Raw genomic sequence first — 20,565 nt, 5'->3', positions numbered from 1 at the left:
AAAAAACTCAACCAACAGATGCCAACACCAAGATAATATATATGTTAGAATTACCAACAAGGATTTTAAACGAGTCATCATAAAAATGCTCTGAGCAATTATCAACACACTTTACACAAATGAAAAAGTAGAAAATCTCAGTGATGAAATAAAACATATAAATAGGAATGAAATTGAAATTTTAGAACTGAAAAGTGCAATAAATAAAAAAATCTCAGTGGATGAAGTTAACAGCAGAATGGAGGAGAGAGAGGGAAAAAAATCAGTGAACTTGAAGATAAATAGAAATTACCGAAAGTGAATAAAAGAAAAAATAGACAAAAGGAGAAAGGAAGGAAGGAAGCAAGGAAGGAAGCAAGGAAGGAAGGGAGAGAGAGAGGGAGGGAGGGAGGGAGGGAAGGAGGTGACTTAGAGGCCTGTGAGACTGTAAAAGATCTAACATTCATGTTGTTGGAGTTCTAGGAGAAGAGATAAAGGGTGGGACTGAAAAAGTGCTCAAGGCAATAATGGTCATTATTATTCAAACTAGAAACCAATAACAGAAAGATAAAAGGAAATCCAAACACCTTGAAACTAAACACACTTCTAAATAATTCATGAGTCAAAGAGTAAGTTTCAAGGGAAATTTAAAAACACATTTAACTTAATCAAAATGAAAATACAACATATCAAAATTCGTGGGATGCAGCTAATTCAATGCCGAGAGGGAAATTTACATCATTAAATGCTTACATTAGAAAAGCAGAGAAGTCTCATAACAATAATCTAAGCCTCCATCTCAGGAAACTAAAAAAAAGAAGGGCAAAATAAACCCAAAGCAAGTAGAAGGAAGAAAATGATATTCAATCAGAAATCTATGAATTTGAGGGGATTAAGAGGTACAAACTATTATGTATAAAATAAATAAGCTACAAGGATATATTGTACAACACAGGGAGTATAGCCAATACTTTATCATAACTATAAATAGAGTATAACCTTTAAAAATTGTGAATCACTATGTTGTACACCTGAAACTTATATAATGTTGTACATCAACTATACCTCAAGAAAGACAGAAAGAAAAAAGAAAGAAAGAAAGAGGAAGAAATCTGTGAATTTAAAAATAGAAAAAGAAAATCAATTAAACAAAAAGCTGGCCCTTCCAAAAGATAAAGAAATTGACAAATCTCTAGCAAGACTGACAAAGAAAGAGAAGATGCCGAATCTGATACCAGAAAGGAAGTGGCATATCACTATAGATTCTGCAGACATCAAAAAAGTAATAATAGAATAGTCCAAGCAACTCTATACACATAAATCTGACAACTTAGATGAAATGGACCAATTCCTTAAAAAGTGCAAACTACCACAACTACTCCAATATGACATGGATAATTTTAATAACCCTATAACTACTAAGGAAATAAAATTACTCATTTTTTTAAAATTAATTAATCTATTTATTTATTTATTTTTGGCTGCATTGGGTCTTTGTTGCTGTGCGCGGGTTTTCTCTAGTTGTGGCGAGCAGGGGCTATTCTGCATTGCAGTGCGCGGGCTTCTCATTGCAGTGGCTTCTCTTGTTGCGGAGCACGGGCTCTAGGCACGCGGGCTTCAGCAGTTACGGCACGTGGGCTCAGTAGTTGTGGCTCACGGGCTCTAGAGCACAGGCTCAGTGGTTGTGGCGCACGGGCTTAGTTGCTCCGTGGCATGTGGGATCTTCCCAGACCAGGGCTCGAACCTGTGTCCCCTGCATTGGCGGGCAGATTCTTAACTACTGCCCCACCAGGGAAGCCCTAAATTCCTAATTTAAAATCTCCAGGCCAGGTAGTTTCACTGGAGAATTATACCTAACATTTAAAGAAAAACATCAATTCTACCCAATGTCTTCTGGAAAATAGAAGACGAAGGAAAACTTCTCAGTCCTTTTTATGAAGTCATTATTACTCTGATATCAAAACCAGAAAACAACAGTACAAAAAAAAGGAAAACTGAACACTATGAAAATAGGTGTATCTTCTTCAGAGAAATGTCTTTTCAAGTCCTTTGCCCATGTTCGAATCAGGCTGTTTGTTTTTATTGTTGAGGTGTAGGGGTTCTTCATCTATTCTGGGTATTAATTCCTTGTTGTGTGTATGCTTTGCAAACATTTTCCGTCGATGGCCTTTTCACTCTGTTGATAGTGTCTTTTGCTGCACAAAAGTTTTTAATTTTGATGAAATCCAATCTATTTTTTTCTGTTGATGTTTCCGTCAAATCTGGAGATTCCTTGGGGCATCATCACAACATGGAAACACAACATCCTTTGTCCTTGACGCCTACACTCCTCTGTGGTCCCACCCGGCACCCTTCCCCACCCAGCAGAGCCTGTGGGACGCAGTGTTGTATGAATTCTCTCCACCACTCTTGTCTCGCACCAGATGGATGGCAGGACGTTCGTATGCATCCTAGGGCTTTGCAAAGAACTACACAGCACAGAGTGGGGCTGAAAAAATGTTGGAGAAATAAATAAAGAGGTGACTGAGTAAATGGCTCCTGGAAAGAAGAAGTTGGCCTCTGAGCAGGCTGTAGAGCCTCAGACCTGACCGCTTTCAAAAGCTCTTTCTTTCTTATTGTCCTGGAAGGTTGCCTCTCAGTGAGACCTGGCTTTTATATAATTGTTTGCAGTGTAACAATACTGTTCTGTGGCTCTAAGGCAGTGGTCTAATTTCCCTCCTTCTTTAATGAAAAGGACATGTCTTCTGTGGGAAATCGGTGATTTACTGAGTGACCAAAGACTGTTTCTGTTCCTAATAGAAGCCAGTACAGACAAGCTGCTTGCTGGAAGGAACAGGACCAGCTACCTCTGAATAGGAAATTGCTTTCATCGCCCCTGGTGTGTCCTTGCTAATGTGGAGTTGGGTTCATCCTGATGTTCTCCCTCAGAGGGACAGCCCTCCTCAGGACATCCAGTCCAAACACCTTTTTCAGTGAGCTTCGTGCGTGTAACTCTCCCGTGAGCTCCAGGGCTCTTGGAACACAGATTCAATGTAAAATCAAAATTGAGAGCACTCATTCCATAATAAAAAAAAATCTCCTGACTGAAGCATGAGTCGTTGTTAATGATCCTTTCCTAATTTTTCATTCCTTTTAGGACTGCTGCTGTCACTCTCAGATAAGGGGTAGCAGGCGCCAAAGGCTTAGGAAAAAAAATAATAGGAGAAAAAACATGAAATTAAGAAAATTCAATTAACTTTTGCTGCAAACTGGAAAAAAGCTGTCATTATAAATTGTTATTTGATTTTAGCAGTGAAAGTCCCCCAAGTAAGTCTTCCTTGTTCATCTGGAGTAAGTTTGAAAAATGATGACATTCCAGAAAGAGCAGGACTCGGAACTCAGACAGACCTGGATTTGAGTCTGCACAACGACTCCCTTCTCTCTGTATGATCTGGTACACATTATGTAACCAGTTCTAACTTCTATCTGTTCCTCTGTAAAAGAGGGATATAATGAAAAATGCCTCACGGAGCTGACATAAGATTAAACAAAACAGCATTTGTAAAGCATGTAGCATATACTCAATAAATAACCCCTCCCCTCCCTTCCCCTCCCCCCACTCTGTATGTGGCATTTGTTGTGAGTATAGCCATTGGGGGGTGGAGTTACTTGTTAGGTGATTACTAATTTTAAAAGTGGTAGTCTAGTGGTAGACCAGATGACCAAGGCCATGAGGACCAAAAAATGATTTTGTTTTTTAACCGAGATGTCATCTCTTTCATCCACTCATTCTTTCATCAAACATTTGTTTCTGCCTTGAGAAAGGAGCCAGTGGTGGTGAAGGATTAAAAACTGGGCTTGTCCTTGGAAGCTTGGCCTGATTTGCAGTTTGCTTTTTCTTCCATGACTTATTTCCAAATTGTCCCCAGATATTTGGGTTGGTTTGGGTGAGCTGCTGTGAGCACAGTGGTCGGTGTCTGAGCCCCCCCGCTTTACTGTGCGCTCCAAGGATGGGCTCCATGGGTGTCATTCACGGCTGCATCCTGGCGCCCAGCATGCCACCAAGAGAACCCTCAGCATCACAACTGACCTCTGACCTGCATCCAGTAAATAACATTTTTGGTCTCATATAATTCAGTATAATTTCCACCTTCTCAAGTCCCGACTCAGAGAAGAGGCTGAGCAGGACGTGGAGTGTTTGGTAGCTTGGTGGTTTCTCTTTCATTCATTGGGGCAGGAAGGGAATGGTGTGCCTTCCTCTAGGTGCTATTTCCACCTTCGTGAAAGAGCAAAGAGAAATGGCGGTGTATTCGAGAAGAACTTTGCAGAGTTAAAGGGTTTATTAGCAATTGTAAACAGAAGACACTGTGGAGCCCAAAGGCAAGGGAGGATCATTGAAATCCTGTTCACCAAAGAGTTACAAGACTCTGCCTTATTTTTTAATCACAAATGTCTCCATTCTTACTCCCTATGGAGAAATCTGTCTCCAGAGAGAGTCATAGTTCCGTCTCCTGGAGGGTGGAAGCCTCCCACCTTGCTGCTCAGACGTTTTCTTCTGCTGACAGAACAGAATAGAGGTGCTGACCAGTCCAGGAGCTCAGGTTCAGGAGGGTGGACGGAGGTGCCAGAGGCTTCCAGGAAGAGGCAATGTTTCTAGTCTTCATCTTGGAGAAGCAGATTCTCAGCAGAGGCGTCTTCATGGTCTGTTCTCACTTTTAAAGAAGTTCAGCAGGCAAGATTAGTGTCTCTCTTAAAAAAAAAATGTTGTCCCTAGCATTAAAAAACAAAATTCAACAAAGTAAATTTCAAAGATCTTGTTGGCTTTATTCAAAGATTTATGAATCAAGAAGCATCTCATTCAGCAGATAGAAAAGAGCTCTCAGGAGCTGGACCAAATGAAACAGTCTTATAGGCCGAAGGGAACGGCAACAAGAAGCTTATACTTGGCAAAAAAGCAGGTTGGGTATGGCAAGATCGCTTTCCTGGAGGGGCCGGATGGCAGGGGTCCACCAGGCAGGCGGCCAGTGCTGGTCAGGCGGCTCCTGACGGACTGGGTTAAGATCCCATTTCTGGGAGAGCGGAAACTGTCATTGAGTTGAGTCTCGGCTTGGTGACTTAGCATGAACGACTCCATCTGAGGCCTGTTGTCTTGCTGGAACCCCTCCCCCTCTTTGTAACGACCAGAGGTGACCACGTACAACCAGAAAGCCCTCCTCCACCGGGTTGCCCCACGTTTCTTCAGAGGAGTGGCGGCACGCTGGCATCTCATCCGTGGTGGAAGAGACCGTTTCCTTGTCTCAGCCATTTTCTCCTGCACTCATTCTGTTCATGTATTAAACATCCCCTACCGTGGACCAAGGCAGTGCTAGGCCTCTGGGGACCGATCCGGGGGTCATAACCGCCATGTCCCAGGAGTGCAGGCTCTAGAGGGGGAGACAGAAGGAAGCAAATGGGCTCAGCGCCGTTTGGAGGGGTTGTCACTGAGTAGCGTTCTGCCTATGTTCTCTTCTCAGAGTTATGGTTTCAGGTCTTACATTTAGGTCTTCAGTAAAAAACACTTTCTGAACTTCCCTCGAGGCAGGTCATAAAACCCTCATGTGCGAGGTACCCTCCCTATATCCACAGGAAAGGGGCATCCTTATCTTGGAATAGAAAGGGACACAGATGAATCTGAAGGAAGAGAAGTTGCTCTGTTTCCTCAAGTTTACTATACTTAGCTTGCATTCTCTGTCCTGTTATATCTTTCCACAGCCTTCCACTCTTCATCAGACCCAGCATAAAAACACTCAGATCTAACCATTTCTTTGGGGCTTCATTTCCTTGTTAAGGCTCCTGTGTCATGTGAAAGTTTATTAAGTAAATGTGTATGCCCTTCTCTTGTTCGTCTGTTTCTCACAATAGGGGCCCCAGTCAAGAGCTTAGAAAGGTATTTCCCCCCCTACTACAGACACACAAAATGACTTAAACAAAAGAGACACTTATTTATCTTCTACATAGATGCTGAAGTGTAAGCAATTCAGAACTAATAGGGTAGCTCCATGGTATTGGGACACAGGCTCTTTCTACCTTGTTCTGTCATCTGTCAGGTGGTCCAAGGTGGCACACCCCCAAGACCACCTGGCTCCAGGGAAGTGGAAGGAAAGCGTGCCTCTTTCCTCCCAGGTCATGGCCCACAAGTTTCCCACATCCTTTTTGCTAAACATCTGTTTGGCTAGACCTTAGTCACTTGGCCATACCTCGCTGCAGGGAAAATGGGAAACATTGTCTTGTGTCCCGCTAACTCTCTGGGGTTCTGCTACCAGAGGAAGAACGGGAGGATGGAGAGGGTGAGAGCAGAAGGTGTGGTTGGAGGCATGTTGAGCTTCAGGTGCCGGGGGTGAGTTTCAGGGGACACACGTGCAACCCAGAAGAGAGGTCTCAGGACTTAGGATTCATGAGTTCCATTAGGAAGCCATAACGTATCTGATCAAGGGAGGAACCAAACAGATGTAGGGGGACAAACGTTACATGTTATTTTGGGGGTCAGTTGGAGAGAGGCAAGGCAGAAACTGGATCATTCAGGAGCTGTTATAATGACCTAGAAGACTTTGCAGACAGCCACAGGACTTAGCAACTGATTACATAGGAGGGAAGAGGCAGGGGGAGGTGACAGTCTAAGTGCCTGAGAGAGTGACGATGTCATTTCTAGAAAAGACAGGAAGAGGGACAGAGCTCACACAGGGTGCGTGGTAAGGGGCTCGGTGGAGAGGAGGAAGAGGGGCTTGGTTTTAGATGTTTTAATACGAGATGCCACGGGTCACCCCGGTGGCAGTGGATGGAGTGGACGGTGGTGAGGGCCCAGGCTTGGTGTCAGAGCTCAGAGTTCAAATCCGGGTTCTGCCACTTCTAAGCCGTGTGGCCTTGATCAAGGGTATGACCCCTCTGCACACCACTGTCTCCGAGTAAAATCGGAACAGTAAGAGAACTCCTAAGAAGGATTGCATACATTCCTGTCAAACACACCCACAGTAAGTGCTGGTACACGTTTGATTTTATTCTTAACGAGAGACAGCTGTAAGTTGTGTAACTGGCAGTTGGAAATACAAGCCAGAAGCTCAGACAAGGGGCAGGAGGTCAAGACTAGGGAGTCTTTGCAGCACGGTGGGGACGTGTCAGCCGGGCAGGGGCGAGGTGGAGGCCTGCGGACCCTTGGGGAGCGGGCACGTGCAGGAGGGGCCCCCGCGCCGCCGTGGTCCCTGCACCGTGGATGTTGCTTCCATAGCTCTTTCCAGCCTTGCCATTTTCCAGCAGTTTCCTGATGGTTCCATGAAGCCTCTTCCCCACTGGACTCCATGAGCCAAGCCCCGAGCTGCATCCCAGCTCCCAGCTCAGAGCCCAGCACACAGTCATTATTTGTTGTTTGAAGGAATCCGGTGGGGAAGGAAAACTTGCGGGGTGGGGGGATGGGGATTTGTGTTGCCGCAGAAGAGCACTTGATGGAGAAGAAAATGCTACGACGAGGCTGCGGCGGGGGGAGGTCAGCCTTGACCTGGTGCCCTGTGGTTCGCGCAGCCGCGGTCTACCCAGGCTTATTAAATGGCAGAACGGTTTTCCTGAGAACGGAGCCTTGGAAGGCCGTCAGCCAAGCAGATCTAATCACATAAGCAAGTGAAAAATAAGCAGCTGGTGTCTGGAGTGGCTGATCAGAAGGTGGGGAGAGAGGTGTGGCTCTCTCCGGGGTCTCCCGTCCCCTCCCCAGGGTACATCCCTGAGCCTCAGGCCACATCCAGTGACTCTGACCGCTGATGTACTGCCGGGGGTTGCCAAAGGCTCTGTGACCATCATACATGATTCTCAGGGCAGGGAAACGATCTTTCCTCTCTTCTGAGAGGGAAGGCGTCACGGGTGGGTAGTCCGTGTCCTTCAATCATCCGTCACTGTCAAGACACACGCAGACGCGCCGGGACTCTACAATGTGACTGTGTGAAAGGCGCCAGTCCTATCCTAGAGAAGGCACGAAGGGCCCTCGGGGACCGTCCCCCGCAACCTCACGGCCTCATTTAATGATGAGAAACCGAGGCCTTGGAGAGAACCAGGGGATCAGAGACTGAGCTTTGCTGAGCACGGAGATGACCTGGCACGGCGCTGGCTGCTCCCTGTGTGTCCGTCACTTGAGCCTCATACACGCTTTCTTGTAGGTTGTTGGAGGCGTTAACATGTGTATCTTAGGAAGGGCAACGCACTTGCCCACAGCCCCAGGGAGCGGCAGGGATGTGACCCAAACCCCGAGTCCTTGCCTGCTGTGTGGCTGGGGGACGAGGTCACGTGGTGTTGACACCCCCGGGGAGCAGCAAAGGGCTGCTTGTTCTTCCTGCTCCGTGGTCGCCAAGGGTGGCTGGGGTCTCCTCTTCGTCACCTTCAGGCGGGGAAGGCTCCGGCATCAAGGGCCAGGAGGGCCGAGGGAGTCAGGGGCGCACCTGCCCTTCAGCATCAGCCAGAGGGCACCCCTCACGGTTACTGGCCAACGAGGGCCACTTGCCGCGCTCAGCCTCAAGGGAGCGGAGAGGGCGACGCGACGGTGCGGCCGGAGACCCACCGGGAATTCCTGGTGGCTGCGCCAATAACCACAGCCTCGCCCTTCCCATCGCCCCGCCCCTCCCGCCCCTCCCAACAAGCGCTGAGATTCTCCCCCGGGGGCAGAGCCCTCATTGCCGTCCTGTACCGCATTTTCTGCTTTCCCAGACTGTCTCCCTCTGCCTGGCTGGAAAAAAAAAAAAAAGCAAAACCTTTATTCTTTCTTATGGCAACTGCATAAATATAAATATGTTGCTTTGAGAAGCTCACAAAGACTCAGAGAACAGATTCTCCTGCTGGGCTTCCAGAAACCAACCCTGCCGCCTCCTTGATTTTGGACTTCTGGCCTCCAGAACCACGAGAGACTAAATTCCTGCAGTTCTAAGACACCAGTTTGTGAGAACTTGTCAGGGCAGCCCTAGGAAGTGGACACGCCGTCCGAGAAGCATTCTATTTCAAGCTGAAGATTAGGTATGTTCTTTTCCTCTCGTGCATTAGCTCTCATCCCTCCTAAGATTTTTGAAACTTCTAGGCATACGTGGAATTACTATTTTGTACCTCATACAGATAGAAGGCCACTGATGGGCCTCAGCCTGTCCTTCTAGTTTCCCCTTGAGCTCGGATCCTACGTCCTCTGTAAGCCACAGCTGCCTGGACCAGCCCCGAGAACTCCGGCCCTGATAGATGCTCTGGGACAGAAACAGCACATGGGCTTTGGCCCCATACGGACCAGGATTCCATCTCAAGCGCCATTTAAACCAGTGCCTGTGGCTTTGGGCGAGCTGGTTCTCCGGCCTGAGAGTCATCCACTGAATTGTGAAAGGTTAACCCTTTCTGTTCCACGGCATTATCATAGGAGTAAATGGAATGGTTTATGGGAACACTGGCCCAGTGCCTGGCACATGGAAGCATTGTTTCTGCTTTGAGTGACCAGTGCGGGCAGAGAGCCGGGTGCCTCAGTCTCCCGGGCTCCTCAAAGCATTGTAACAGCTGCCAAGTCGGTGCTCGGAAAGCACGAGGTGGTCCTGCCTTCTCTAAGTCCAGGAAGACAGTGAACTAGCTTGACAGGTGGAGGGCAGACTCAGCAGGGCCTGACTGGTGTGTCTTAAACACACGTCCTGAAATTCTGTTTTTGCACTTGCATCCTTTAGGAAGTTATTCTGTTTATCCTGGACTTTGCACTTGCATCTTTCGAAGCATCGGTGGTAACTCAGGAAGTCCCCACCACCCCAGTGAGAACGAGCTAGCTTATTAGAGTCTTGCGCTGTAAGACGGGATGCAGTTAGGAGACTCAGGGAGCCAGAAGGAGGACTCAGTTCAGACAGGCACGTCCCCGGAGGCCATCCTGTCCTTTGGGGTGCGCGGGGGCTGGCTGAGGCGCAGAGCTTACGGGATGGGCTGCAAGGTTGGATGTCGGTGGTCCCCACACCCCAAACCTTCGTAGTGGCTCTTCTGCAACCAGCCAGGGGGCCCAGGCAGGACATTCCACCCCCTGACCTCAGGTCCTCACGCGTTAAATGAGGGTGCCGGGCTGGACAAACCAGGGGCCCCTCAGGCAGCGAGATCCCTGACATCACTAACTAGAGCCCTCCCTTTGCTCTTATGCCTGGATGGGGGCCTGTCCGTTACTATGTGCTCGGCTTCAAGGAGCAGGAAATGCAGCCAAAGGCGGCTTTAGCAATAGAGACACTCGGTTAACTCAGGGAACTAAAGGCTCACACTCCGGGGCTGGACAGGCGGCCGGTTAGCCCCCTGGGGGCCTCACATCCCTCTACTCCGTGGGCCCATCTGGTTTTTCTTCAGCCTTGCATTCCCCCAGCAGCACAGAATGGCTTGGCCCCCGCTGCTCCTGGCAGCAGGAGCACAGATCTTTCCCACGAGTGACTCCCCTCGCATCCCATTGGTCAGGGCTGGGTCACACGTCCCCAAACCGGGCCCTGCCCACCTGCACGGATGCCCAGGTGTGTCTGGACCAGATCCGAGTTCTGTTGGCGGGAGAAGAGGAGAGATGCCTGGTAGGGATGGGGGAGGGAGGGCTCCAGCTCCCTGGCCACGTCGGTGACAGGGTCACAACCACGGCTTTCGGAGACAGTCCTGGCCGGGATCACGGCATTAACAACAGCTTTATTCCTATAGAAAGTAAAACTAGTTTAAGGATAATCTGCTTGGCAAACCACTTCTGGGAAATTCCATGCACAAGATGTGAGCCTGGTCTCTGTTTTACCCCCAGCCCGGGCAAGGGGCACCTCGTTGGGGGCCTGTTGTAGGCAGGCCCGGGGTCCTCAGGACAGTGGTCTCCATCGTGATGCCAAGGGTCTGGTGAGCGAATCAGAGAGCAGAGGGGTCTCCATGGAAACCTCTAAGGACCAGCTGCCCCACACAGAGCATCCGCTGAAGCCCCTCCAATGGGGGCCCGGCTGCTGACAGGAGGCTGATGCCTGTCTCCACTGTGTTCTCCCAAAGGCCTCAGCTGCCCTTCTTGATTTTCCAGTGGAAACAGTTTCCCCATCACAGCCCAGTGTAGACGCCAGAATCTGGGCAGGCAGGCGAAGGAGCAGAAGTGAGACAGGGAAAGTGAAGGCGGGCACTGCATGAGATTCTGTTAGAGAAGAGAGATGTAAATGGACAACAGAAGCTGGAGGAGTGAAAATAATGTAGTTTTAAAACTGTAGACTTCGGGCAGCGGGATCTGCCCAAGGCAGCCGGCTGTGTGGACCAAACACAAGATGTGGAGATGGGCCACCCTGGCTCTGACATTTATGACTTACGTGATTTGGGACGAGAAGCCTAATATCCCTGAGCCTCAGTTTCCTCATTTGTAAAGTGGAGACAATACCTTCCCCATAGGGCTGTTGTGAAGATTACAGATAATACTGTTAGAGTCTCGGGCATGCGATAAAGTAAAACAATGGAAACTTTTTCTATCTTGAGGGTCAGTATGATGTCACAGAAAGAGCACAAGCTTCAGGCAAGAGAGGCATCTAAGTTACATCCTGTTCCCTGTGGCTGTCGACAGGTCATTAAACACACCTCTCTGAGAATCTGCAGGACGGACCTGCTGTCTACCTTGTCAAGGTGAGACAAAGTGTTCTTTAAGTATCCAGCGTGGACCGGGTACATAGTAACTTCTTAGTAAGTGGTGCATATTGTTATTGTTATTATTATTGCCAATTTTCCATGAAAATGTAGTCAGTTCCTGAACCTGACCTTTGGTATGATTGTCGCCACAGTGATGACAAAGTGCCTGGCACCTCATTGATGGTCCAGAAGCATTTGCAACAGACGAGTGAGTGGAAGAATGAATGGTGGTGGACAATTGTTGCGTGCTCCCCCCCCCCCACCGCCCCCCCAGAGGACATGGCTAAAAGCCAAGAGCCCAGCAGTGGCTCTCAGGAAACGGCCACTCCCCTCCCCTGGCCAGTCTGCCACGGGCCCGTTCATGACACTGCCGTATCCCTGGCCTGGTCTTCAGGGTCGGAATGTACCCGCCCTGCTGCATCTCCTGGTTTCGCACAGTTTAGTCTTCGTAGACATGAGAGAGGGCTAAGGGCACTGCCCTGACCACCTTCTACCGACAGACCGTGTGTTCATCTCCCAGGGCCCGGTGACACCGCTACCAATGGGGTGGCTTAAAACAAACCAAGTCTACTCCCTCGCGGTCCTGGAGGTCAGAGTCCAACACGGGTCTCCCTCGGCTACGGTCAAGCGTCAGCGGGGATCTGGTCCTTCTGGAGGCTCGGAAGGAGTCCATCTCCTTGCCTTTTCCAGCCTCTACCTTCTTTGGCTTGTGGCCTCTGCCTCCGTCTTTAAGATCAGCGTTGGCCAGTGGGTCCTTTTCTGCTGCCCATTCGGACGCTGATTCTTCCCACCTCGGGCTCTGTGATCACAATGGACCCGCGCAGACAGCCGGGATCCTCCCCACGTCCAGATCAGCTGCCTGACAACCTCAAGCTCACCTGCACCCTCCACTCCCCTGCGCCACGTCGAGTGATGTATTCGCATGTTCCAGGGATTTGTCCCGGCCTCTTGGCAGGGCCGTTATTCTGCTACTTATGGACCGTGTCACAGGGGCCTGCCTTTCAAATCCACTGAAGGTGCTGGAAGGATTTCCAAGAAGAACAGAGACTCTGTACATGATAGTTCTTGGACTTCCTTAGCTGTATGGATAGTTCTTGGACTTCCTTAGCTGTATGTCTTTGGTTCTTTACCTTGAAGTGTAAAAGTCATCCTGCTAGCCTGTAGGTCCTAGGAATTTCCAAGAGAAAGTTCTGTTATTAACATTCAGTTACTCACTTATCCATTCATTTATTCAGTAATTTATTAATTCAACATGTATTTATTGAACACCTATTATAAGCCAGCTCTCTTGTAGGCCACAGAGACACAGCACAAACGACACAGATGATGCCGCCGTTTTCATGAAATATACATTCTAGTGGTGAAGAAAAACAATAGACAAGCAAAATATTAGTACCTTAAAATGATCTTGGAGACAGACAAGTGGGACACAGAAAGCAGAGATGAGATAACGAGTGACCAGTGGGGTGGTCAGGGACGTCCCCTCTAAAGAAGTGACATTTCAACAAAGACCTAAACGCTGGGGCCCCCATGGGAGGCTCCAGGGGTGAGAGCGGTCCAGACCAGGACACTGCAGGTGCAAAGGCCGCGAGGCAAAAGCCAGCTGGGCCTGTGGAAGAGCCAGGAGGGAGGCCAGCACGGCTGCAGACGGTGAGCGGGGAGGAGGGTGGTGGGCAGCAGGGTTGGGCAGCTTGACGGCTGGTCAGGCCGAGCTTCAAGGGCCGAGGCAAAGGGTGTGTCTGTCTGTCAGGGAAAGCTGTGGGAAGGGGTTTGCTCTATTTTTTAAAAAAATCTTTTGTGTATGTATTTATTTATTTTTTTGGCACGTGGGATCTTAGTTCCCCAACCAGGAATCGAACCCGTGGCCCCTGCATTGGAAGCGCAGAGTCCCAACCACTAGACCGCCAGGGAAGCCCCGGGTTTGCTCTGTTTTTGATGGCAAGGTGTGAACAGAGCTTAGTGATGGATCTTGGGTGTAGAACAATGGCTTGGGTTGCTTGGAGGCTGGGGGGAGACAGGCTGACAGGGGTCCAGGCAGGAGATGACAGGAGAGAGGCAGTGAGGACGGACAGGAGATGCTTCTGGGCCTGTGCAGAGGCAGAGTCGACAGACTGCTGGCGGATTGGACGTGCTGAGGGGCTGGGGGTGGGGGGGGGGCGGTGTGACGGATGCCAGAGCATCTGGCCTGTGAACCGGTGCTGTGGAGGAGGGGAAATTCCCCCTCTGATCCCTCTTGAGTTCTCCTGGCGGGACCAGTAATAAAATCGACACAACGCAGATGAGCGGGAGAAAGAGAAACATTTAATTCCCGCACACAGATCTAAATTCTCATAGAAATGGGCCCTGAGAAGCGGCCGGGAGGAATTGACAGGACAAAGAAACTTCGGTTTGGGTGCTTAATTAGCAAGGAATTTAAGCTCTGGGCTTGGGTACTAAATTAGTAAAGAAGCAACAAGGTTTGTTTATCCCGGCTGCTCAGCCCTGAATCCCCATCTCTGGTGATAAGGATGCCTCTTCCTCCTGTACCGGGGTGGCCCTTCACGTGGAGGATTTAGTTCCTGCTTTCAGGGAGACAGAGAGGAGGGTCACAGTGACCCTCTTGCATCGGCCGTTTCTTCAGTAACTTTAATTCAGGTTAATCAATATGCCAGGGAGGCACATTTTGGGGCAGCCCTCCCTGGGCCCCAACAAAACTGAGAGGCACGTCTAGGAGGACCGGGGTTTGCTGCTGCCGTTGTTTTGCTTTGGGCCAGAGAAGGATTTGGAACGCAGAGGCCAGCTTTGAACAAGTTTGAGACGTGTTCAGATCCTCAAGTGGGACTGTCAGGAAGGAAGTCAGGTGAGGAGTCTGGGCCGGACGGAGATACCATGTTCATGAAGATGGTGTTTAGAGCCGAGGTCTGGGTGTCTCCCCGAGGGAGGCTCTGGTGACGGGATGAGATGTCCCCATCAGGAGATGCACCCTCTGGCAGGTCTCTGCCCCCTCGCACGGGCACCGCCACATCCCACCTCCCCAAACCCCCAGGGTGAAGCCCTGAGGCGCTTGCTTCAGGCACTAAATTTAACGAGGTGCCGAAACACCTCCCTAATCAACAGAAATAAAATTTCCATGCATTTTTTAAAAATAAAAATTAATGCAAAAAACCCACGACAAGCAAAGTAGCAAAATGTTTAAATAAAGACAGAACTATTACCAGTGTGGAGCCAGGTCAGAGCCCGAGGCAAAAGGACAAGCAGTACTTCTCATCCTGTCTCTGTTTAGAAAGTGGGGCACCTCACTCCCCCACCATCACCCCATCCTCCACACCCTGCACCTCTTCTGGGGCCCCAGCGCCTCTCAACCCCCTGCACAGTGGAAACAATTGTTGCACTTTTTTAAAAAAAATGCAGATGCCTGGGCCCAGCCCCGGGCCAGTGCAAACGGAATGCCAGCGGGTGAGGCCTGAGCATCTTACTATTTAAGCTCGCCGGGTGGTTCTCCTGTGCCCGGGGCTGGGAGTCACTGTGGCTGCCAGAGTCCGGAGGGTCCCTGGAAAGCCAGCCATCCTCTCTCTGCGGGTTCTTAGCAGACAGAGGGGGAAGAAGGTAATTGCATTTTTTCTGCGCAGAAACTGGAGACAGGCCAGAGTACTAGGAGTCGTTCTGTCAGTCCCAGACCTGCTGGTTCCTGGAGAGGCTCCTGCAGACGTGGTGCCCGCCGGCTCCCTCGGCTTCCCCGCCAGCCTGGGCGGTCCTGAGCGGCCTCGCACTAAGCACCCCGGGCGCCGGGGCCCCCTTCTCCCCCACTGACGTGGACCTCCCCAGAAAGGTGCTTGTGAGAAACAGATTCAATGCCAGTACCTTTCAGTGCCACGAGCAGGCTGAGGGCAGCTATACTTACCACTACTATTCAACGACAGCTTCTGTAACAGTGATGTTGAGGATGAAGGTGTGCTTTCCTTTAGCCGTGTCAAAAAATTCCACGGGTTTGTTTGTTCACACCTTTGGGAGGATCTACTGTGTGGTCCTCTGGGGTGCTGTGCTCGTTTAGTCAGTCAATGAAGGTTTCTTACTCATGTACTTCCAGCCAGGTGCTTGGGGTGGGATGGTGGGTAATAAAAGACCAAGCCCTCCCCCCCCGTGGTGCATACAGAGAGACAGAGGATAGGTCAAAGAACAAACAATTGTAGGGGCTTCCCTGGTGGTCCAGTGGTTGAAACTGTGTGTTTCCAATGCAGGGGGTGTGGGTTCAATCCCTGGTTGGGGGACTAGGATCCCACGTACTGCGTGCTGAGGCCAAAAAAAAAAAAGAATAAACAGATGTATAATATAGTGTTGAGTGGAGGTTATGCTTTATCTTGAAGAAAAATCAAGCCTAGTAGAAGCACAAGGAGCCCCTGGGAGCTACGGTGACATCTGAGCAGAGCTGGGAGTGAGGTGAGGAGTGAGTCATGCCATAATTTGGAAACTTCTCCAGGCAGGGAACCACAGTGCAAAGGCCCTGGGGTAGAAACGCTCTTGGCTGTTCCAGGAACCACAGGGCTTTACATAATTAATACTTACATGTGAACGGAGTTTTACACATCAGTGTTTTCTGTTCTCACCAACCATAAGAGAACTCAGCCTTCAGGGTGCTTCTGGAGAAGCAACCATTTGCTCTTGGAAATTACATCAGCTTCACTTTTCTGTATCCGTAGTGAATTTCCCCCTCTTCTTCCAGCCTTTGCTGTTTGGTCCCAAATCATCTTCTTACTGGGGAAATCAATCAGAGGTTTCTTTTTATAACCTTTCTCATTCTGGTTGATTTAGCTATTATTGCACCATTTTTATTTCTTCCTAAAGTATTCAGATTTAATTACATGTTTTTCTTCTGCCTCTGGTTCAAGTGTGCTAATTATGTGGTATTTAGTCTGTCTCAAGTTTATTATTAGACTTTTCATTGTCCCTGCATTTGCTAAATTGTAGAGAATTTGTATTTTTAGGGCTCTTTCCATTCATGGTGTCATTCCTTAACAAGGAAAGTTAAAAAATACGTATATAAAAGTAGGCTGAACTCAATGTTTCCACCTCTGGGTGTAGAATCCTACTTAGTGAATGAGGCTGGTAATTCTGTGGTCAGCCAGCTGGTAAGTATTACTTTAGGGAAGTTAACTCGGTACTAGAGCTTTTTCTTACAACAAACGGTTGGAAAACCAGGGGCATTGAGATACTGAAGTGATGTCTCATCACTGGCTTTGGGTACCTGTGGTGTGGCTCTTGCTTTAGCATCTGGCTTTGAGGATGAATATAAAGTGATCCACATAGATGAACCATGGCCTGGCCCGGAACCTGTGACTCCACTGTCCCATGGCCAGTTTCTGGTACAAGGAGGCAACTGGCCGACAGCACTGCATGGCCCCTCCCTGCAGCATTAAGGAAGCCCCACCTGCCCACCTCTTTCTGGCCATTTCACGGCTCATCCCCAGCTGTACCATAGAAGGTTAGCAGTGTGACTGCTATCACTACTGTTCTCACCCGGCTCATTTGTTCATTTGTTCACGCATTCAGTCAACAGACACCTGCTGAAGAGTGACTGTTTAAGGGCCCAGGAGAGAACTGTGTACAGAAGAACCAATGTCCCTGCTCTCGTGGAGCTTCTATTACACGGCAGGAAAAGTACTCTTGATAAAAACCAGTAAAAATACACTATGCCAAGGAGAGTGGTAGATTGGAGCATTGTTCCCGGATTCCCCAAAGCCTGCTCATATTAGAATTAAGCATCACACGTTGCTATGGACAGTTCAGCTCCTTGCCAGGAAACAGAGTCCATTCTGGCCTCTGGACACTGGATGTGGCAGGTGACGCACCTGGGCCTGTGGGATATTGGTGGGCAATGTAAGCAGAGGCTTCCAATATGCTCATGGGTGTTGGCTTGCTTCTTGTACTTCTGCCATTGCCGTGAGAACATGCCCTGAGTAGTTTCTGGTCCCAGAATAATGGGACACTTGTGGCACCGACTTGACCCCAACCTGCAGCCTGGAGACCCGCCCAGCAGATCCAAGGTGGCAGCAGAGCTGCTCAGCTGAGGCCACCGGGATCAACCAGTCCTGTAGCCTGTGGACCCGTGAGCGTGAGTGTAAAGGCTTGCTTCTGGACGTGACAGTCTGAGGGGTGATTTGTTACAGAGCATTGTCACTGGAAGAGCTGCCTAATACAGGTGTCAGGTCGAACAGAAATAAAACGGAGAGAGGGATGGGGGTACCCACAGTGCAGGGGAAGAGGAGTGACCTCCACTGCAGGCCGCGCCGCAGGCTTTCTGGATACGTGGCATCTGAGCAGGAGACCGGGGCATTCCCACTTGTCAGGGGAGTCATGATGTGCTGGATGCTGAGTGTCCCGTTTATTGTTCATACATTTTATGTGGCAGGTGCTGCCATGATCTTTTTTTTTTTTGGCCACACCAAGCGGCATGCGGGATCTTAGTTCCCGACCAGGGATCGATCCCGTGTTCCCTGCATTGGGAGCTCGGAGTCTTAACCACTGGACCGCCAGGGAAGTCCCTCATTTTTAAGACAAGGAAACTGAGGCACAGAGCGGCTCTGTGACCTGCCCAGAGTCTCACACACAGCAAGTAGGAGGACTGGGATTCTATTCTGTTCCAACCCCAGCTGTACACGCCGAGTGTCCTTCTGGCACTGACCACCTGGAGTCAGCAGAGGCCCCACAAGTCAAGGCCTGGTCCCCAACAAGACACTCTTGTTTCACAGGCCACTGGGACCCCTGACTGACCGGCTATAGTTCCAGAGTTTCCATGACCCCTCAGGCTTAATAATTTGCTAGTACAGCCCACAGAACTCAGGAAAGTGCTGCACTTATATTTACAGTTTATTATAAAGGACATAGGTAAGGAGAACCAGCCAGATAAAAGGAGCAGAGAGGTGAGCTCTGAGGCATGTGTTCAGCAACAGGAAACCACGGGGTCCAGAGTGTTTATCAGGGTTTCACAGGTGGGCACGATTGATTGAGTCATTGTCTGTGTGATTGAACTCAGTCTCCAGCTCCCTTCCTCCCTGGAGGTGGGATGGCCCAAACCCCCTACCTTCTAATCACACGGTCTGCCTTTCCAGTGACCAGCCTCATCCCGACCCATCTAGGGACCCGCCTTGAGCTGCATCCGTAGCATCACAAAGACACTCCTATCAAATCCTGAGCGCTTGTAAAGCTCTGTGCCAGGAACAGGGGGATGAAAACCATCATAATTAAAACTTCCTGAACAGACTAAATAGCCGAATAGACTCAGCAAAAGAAAGACTTTGTAAACTGGAAGAAAAACCTGAAGAAATCACCCAGGAGGCACAAACTGAGAGATGATGTTGTGGAAAATATGAGAGGTTAGGGGACGCAGAGAAGAACGTGGGAACGTCCCTCCAAGTCTAATAAGGTAGGGAGGAAGAAAGAGAGAAGGAGGGAAGAGCAAATGCGATGACGTAATGGCGGAGAACTTCTAGAAACGATGGGAAAACTAGCTGCTTCTGCTTCAGGAGACTGAACTATTTAAAAAGACATCTGCATCTGAGCATAACAGAGAAACTGTAGAAGAGCGAAGATAAAAGATCTTAAATCCATCCAGAGAGGGAGGGAGGAAAACACTGGTTGTACCCAGAGGAATTGCAGCCGGGCTGATGCCTGATTCCTCAGTCATAATGAAGCCAGAGACATGGGATGACAGCTTGAAGTACTGACCTAAAAGGACCAGAAAGAGGAAGAGAATCAACGTAATCGAGGCTGTTGAAGTAGCAACAGGAAGGGGAAAAAATGGGGTTTTTTCAAGAAGCACAGAGGTACCATCAGTTGGACTTGTGGGTCAGCGAGTAGGTTGCCTTCAGTCACAGTTCTGAGGGCTTCGTGTTGATTGCTGTGTCACCTGAATTACTAGGTCACCATCATCCGAAACCGGAAGTCAGGAAGGACTGACTTGGAGGGAAAGAGGATGAATTTAGGGGTTTTGTTGTTGTAGGGTTACTGGATTTTCTCTGATTATAAATGGAAAACAAGATGTGGATAACGTACATGAGTGTTCATTTTAATAATCTCTGTAATTTTCTGTAGTTTGAAATATTTCATAATATTTAAAAAAAAATAAAGTGACACATGTCCGTGGAAGAAAATTGTCCCAAAACACACCAAAGGGAAACGTAGCCACTTGTAACTTACGGGTGACGCCCTGTTAAAACTCCTCCGTGGGGATTTTGAATGTCTTCGCGTTTTGATGCCGGTGGAACCTGCGGGCAGGCGCTAAAAAGTCTGGGGCCAGTGGACCTGCTGATTAGGTTTGGTGGGTGGTTCGATCGCCTGCTTCGTCTTTGGTTGAAACGTTTGCAGTTCAAGCAGAAGACGGGATGGGTGGGGGGAGCCTGAAAGGGCGTTCCCAGCCCTCCCGCACCCTGCTGTCTGCCCACTGCCGTGAACTGGGGTCCACGAGGCGAAGGTGAGCCGTGAACGTGCCTTGAGCTGCCTGCTGTGTATAAGGCAATTCGCTCCAGGATGTGTCAGGTGGCAGCTCTATTTTTGAGCACTTTCTCGTCAACTGGGAAGAAAATATCTGACAGGCAGAGATTCTCAGCCTTTCGGGTAGCGAGTTAATTTACAAGCAAACAGGAAGGGAAGTTCAGAGATCATCACAATTTGTTCCTCTCGGCGGAGGGTCTGGGAGGATGGACTCAGGGCTGGGACCCGGGTCGGGGGGGAGGGGGCCGGGGTTCAGCTCGGGCTCCCCAGGGCGGAAGCAGCCCGTGGGGACGCCGGCTCCATCAAGGCTTCAGCATCTTGCTCTGAAATTCACAGCGGTGCGGGGTAGGAGGGAGTCCTTTTCTGTTAGTCACGCGGGTTTGGAAAGCTTTGAGCAAGAATAATAAAAACGATGACAGCAACCGCAGCCACGTGGGGAGTGCCGTGGGCCGGGCAGTGCCACATGCACACGCGTGCGTGCACACACGTGCCCCGCGTCATCCAATCAGC

The 20,565-nt window shown here is 49.5% G+C and overlaps 2 protein-coding genes across 3 annotated transcripts in view; both read left to right on the top strand.

The window, feature by feature from the left end:
- The window catches only part of MRPS9 (mitochondrial ribosomal protein S9), a 91,632-nt gene extending 88,745 nt beyond the window's left edge, over nt 1-2,887 (top strand). Inside the window, exon 10 of the mRNA XM_007172111.3 lies at nt 2,779-2,887. Coding sequence (XP_007172173.2) covers nt 2,779-2,872 — 94 coding nt within the window. The 3' untranslated portion in view covers nt 2,873-2,887. The remainder of the gene's footprint in view (nt 1-2,778) is intronic.
- GPR45 (G protein-coupled receptor 45) overlaps nt 1-20,565 on the top strand; it is a 65,159-nt gene that overhangs the window by 18,108 nt on the left and 26,486 nt on the right. The window lies entirely within an intron of this gene.

This window comes from Balaenoptera acutorostrata, chromosome 12 (assembly GCF_949987535.1).
Source record: "Balaenoptera acutorostrata chromosome 12, mBalAcu1.1, whole genome shotgun sequence".
Lineage (NCBI taxonomy): Eukaryota > Metazoa > Chordata > Mammalia > Artiodactyla > Balaenopteridae > Balaenoptera > Balaenoptera acutorostrata.
The sequence above is the reverse complement of the archived record's forward strand: the minus strand, read 5'-3'. Positions and strand labels throughout refer to the sequence as shown.